Source organism: Hordeum vulgare, chromosome 3H (genome assembly GCF_904849725.1).
Source record: "Hordeum vulgare subsp. vulgare chromosome 3H, MorexV3_pseudomolecules_assembly, whole genome shotgun sequence".
Classification (NCBI taxonomy): Eukaryota; Viridiplantae; Streptophyta; class Magnoliopsida; order Poales; family Poaceae; genus Hordeum; species Hordeum vulgare.
In genome coordinates this window covers 21,764,321-21,767,049 of record NC_058520.1, presented here as the reverse complement: position 1 = coordinate 21,767,049, position 2,729 = coordinate 21,764,321, and the positions used below count along the sequence as shown (strand labels likewise).

The window sequence follows — 2,729 nt, the reverse complement described above, 5'->3', positions numbered from 1 at the left end:
GCACTCAAGGTGGCTCATTTTTTATTTCTGGAGGATTGAACCTGATGCCTTACCTGAGCCAGTAGCAGCATATATGTACTGGAAAGCCAAGCAACAGCAAAGGCCCCATCTCCTCTGCTTCCATTATTAATTGATGTGTCAGGATATTTAACCAAACAACATCAGCCCATCATTTTCAACAACCAGCCATGAAAGCAAGTGTCAACATAACGGCACCATACATATATGGTCAGTAGGAGCAGAGTCTGCACATGCCACAATTGCGATTAATAAAGATCCCCCATAAGAGATTTGCGATACATCTTACAAACGACGATATCGTATCCATCACAGTAAATCCAAGCAGTCAAGGAGGTTCAACTTGGGGTTACTACAAAGGTAACTAGAGCACACTTGCCAACAAAATTTCGAGATTACTTGCATTAGCTTTGCTAGCTATCGTCCTTGATTCTCTTGAGCAGCTTGGTAGCCAACCGGCGCAGCCTTTTATTCAGGGTGAAGCCAACCACGACGCCAACAACAAAGCTGACAGCGCCGAACTTCGCGCAAGCCGACAGAGACACCATCTGGCTGCAATACCAAAGGATCGTACGTCAGTTGCAAACTTGCAAGGGGCATAACTTCAGTCAGGGATTACAGTACAACATGTGCACGTTTACATCACCAAAAATGTTACAGCTGCAGCCTGAATCTAGAAAAGAAGACTAGAGAGTACTCCATCCGTTCCTAAATATAAGACCTTTTAGAAATTCCACTATGGACTATATAGTATATAGACATATTTTAGAATATAGATTCATTCATTTTGCTCCGTATCTAGTCTATAGTAAAATCTCTAAAATGTCTTATATTTAGGAGCGGATGGAGTAGATGCCAAATGTGGAAAACATGCATGTGCCATTCAGATTTCACTATATAGGCACAGGGTCTATTTGGCGGACGACTGCAGCTTTGGTTGGCAGATGCATATCCCAACCCTCCACATTGTCCGTGTTCCATCCCCAGCATTCAATTGCATGTCTCAAAACTTCAAAGCATGCTATCTACTGGAACTTGCGATTGATTTTTCCAGTCTCTAAAGTTTAAACTGGGAGGATCTGATAGAACTTCAGACTAGTGCAAATAAATACTTCCAATTTCAACTAAGAGGGGACAAACCTTTCAACGAAAACTTGTATAAAAAATGAAACAGAAACCAAACTTTCACCTAAAGCATCTTTCAATCAGCTACTAACCAAATAAATAAATAAGTGTTGCAGGGATGATGTGTTGCAGGGATTTCCAGCTCTGATGTGTTGCAGGGATTTCCTACGTCTGCGTCACCTACTACTACCACAGTGTAGTACAGTACAACATGCTTGATATCCCCCAAACTACAGGCAGCATAGCGCGAAATCCGCCCCCAAATCAGCAATCTACCGGGCGAGCGAGCCAAAGCAGGGCGCATCGATCGAATCTCGAACCAGAGGAGGAGGAGGAGGACGGGGAGGGGAAGCTCGGACATACCCTGCCTCCCTGGGCAGAAGGAGCTGGTCGGAGAAGGAGGAGCGCGAGGAGGAGGACGAGGAGGAGTTGGCGGCGGCCTGCAGCCTCCCCACCGCCGACGAAGTGGAAGGCATCTCCGCGGATCCCGACCTCTCCCTGGCCTCGCTGGGGGCTCGAGCTAGCTAGGGTTTTGCGGCGGAGCCCGTTGAGAGAGCCCATGATTAGGGTTGTCGAAAATCACTAATTCCGAGGCTACTTTTTTACAAAAACATTTATCAAAAATTTAGCCTTGGTATTAGTGGTTTTGGGCACAAAAGTGTAGAACCGTGGTTCCCGCAACCCTAGCCTTTAATGTTGATGTTTCCGGCAATTAACTCTCTTTCTCGCCATGTCCTTCAAAGAGAAATCGAACGTTTCTAAGTGGACGCGCTACTGCTGCCAGATATAGAAGATCGTGGCTTCCGACGTCTGAACGGTGTTGTAGAGCTCATCAAAGATCGTTCTGTACATCCACGGGATGATCATGATATCATCATTGCGCCAGATGGCATCCTCATTCAGCGGCTCAACCTCCTCGAGCATGTGATCCCCGACGCGGTACTTGCACAGGACGTACCAGAGGAGGTTGCGCCACTTGGAGTAGTTCCTGGAGTCGAGCAAGAGCTTGAAGAGGATGTACGAAGTGATGTTAATATGATGCATCAAGGGAAGAGGGGCAGGTGGAACCTGGGGTGGTCGGAGAGCAAGCACGTCAACATGCAGACACACGGCTTAGAGGGGCGGTACCATAAGTGCAGCGGGAGACCAGCGCAAGGCTCAGACGTCAGGGGTGCCAAAGCGGCAAGCGGCAACAGCTGAGCGGGAGGCGGAGCGGCCGACGCAAGGTTGGGGGCACTTCCGACAGGATGAAGACAGCGTCGACGTCCCTGAACGAGCGAGTCTGACGAAGGGGGCGACGGATGCTCATGGCGGAAGAGAGGTAGAATGGAGACCAGCTGATACCAAGTAAGATAGATGAACTCTTTGTATATTCATCATCGTTCACTGCAAGTGTTTATATACACAAAAAGAAGCAGCCTACTCTTACAACATAATCGAAGATCAGACTGTGCGTGGCTAAGTTGGTGGAGGCGACGTGCACGGAGGCGTGGGCGCTGTAGGACTTGGGCTGCCTCATTGTACACACATGGGTGTGGATGCATGTCACGTTTCCATAGCGCTTTTGGTAAAGTGAAACATCATGT

General features: G+C 48.0%; 1 protein-coding gene across 1 annotated transcript; it reads right to left on the bottom strand.

Moving 5' to 3' along the window:
- Positions 1-241: 241 nt before the first annotated feature.
- On the bottom strand, positions 242-1,703 carry LOC123442672. Its single transcript, XM_045118776.1, has 2 exons — positions 1,507-1,703; positions 242-570 (listed from the first exon to the last, which is right to left on the bottom strand). Exons 1-2 carry the CDS (start codon positions 1,617-1,619, stop codon positions 432-434), a joined length of 252 nt encoding a protein of 83 aa, XP_044974711.1. The 5' UTR covers positions 1,620-1,703; the 3' UTR covers positions 242-431.
- Positions 1,704-2,729: the final 1,026 nt, after the last annotated feature.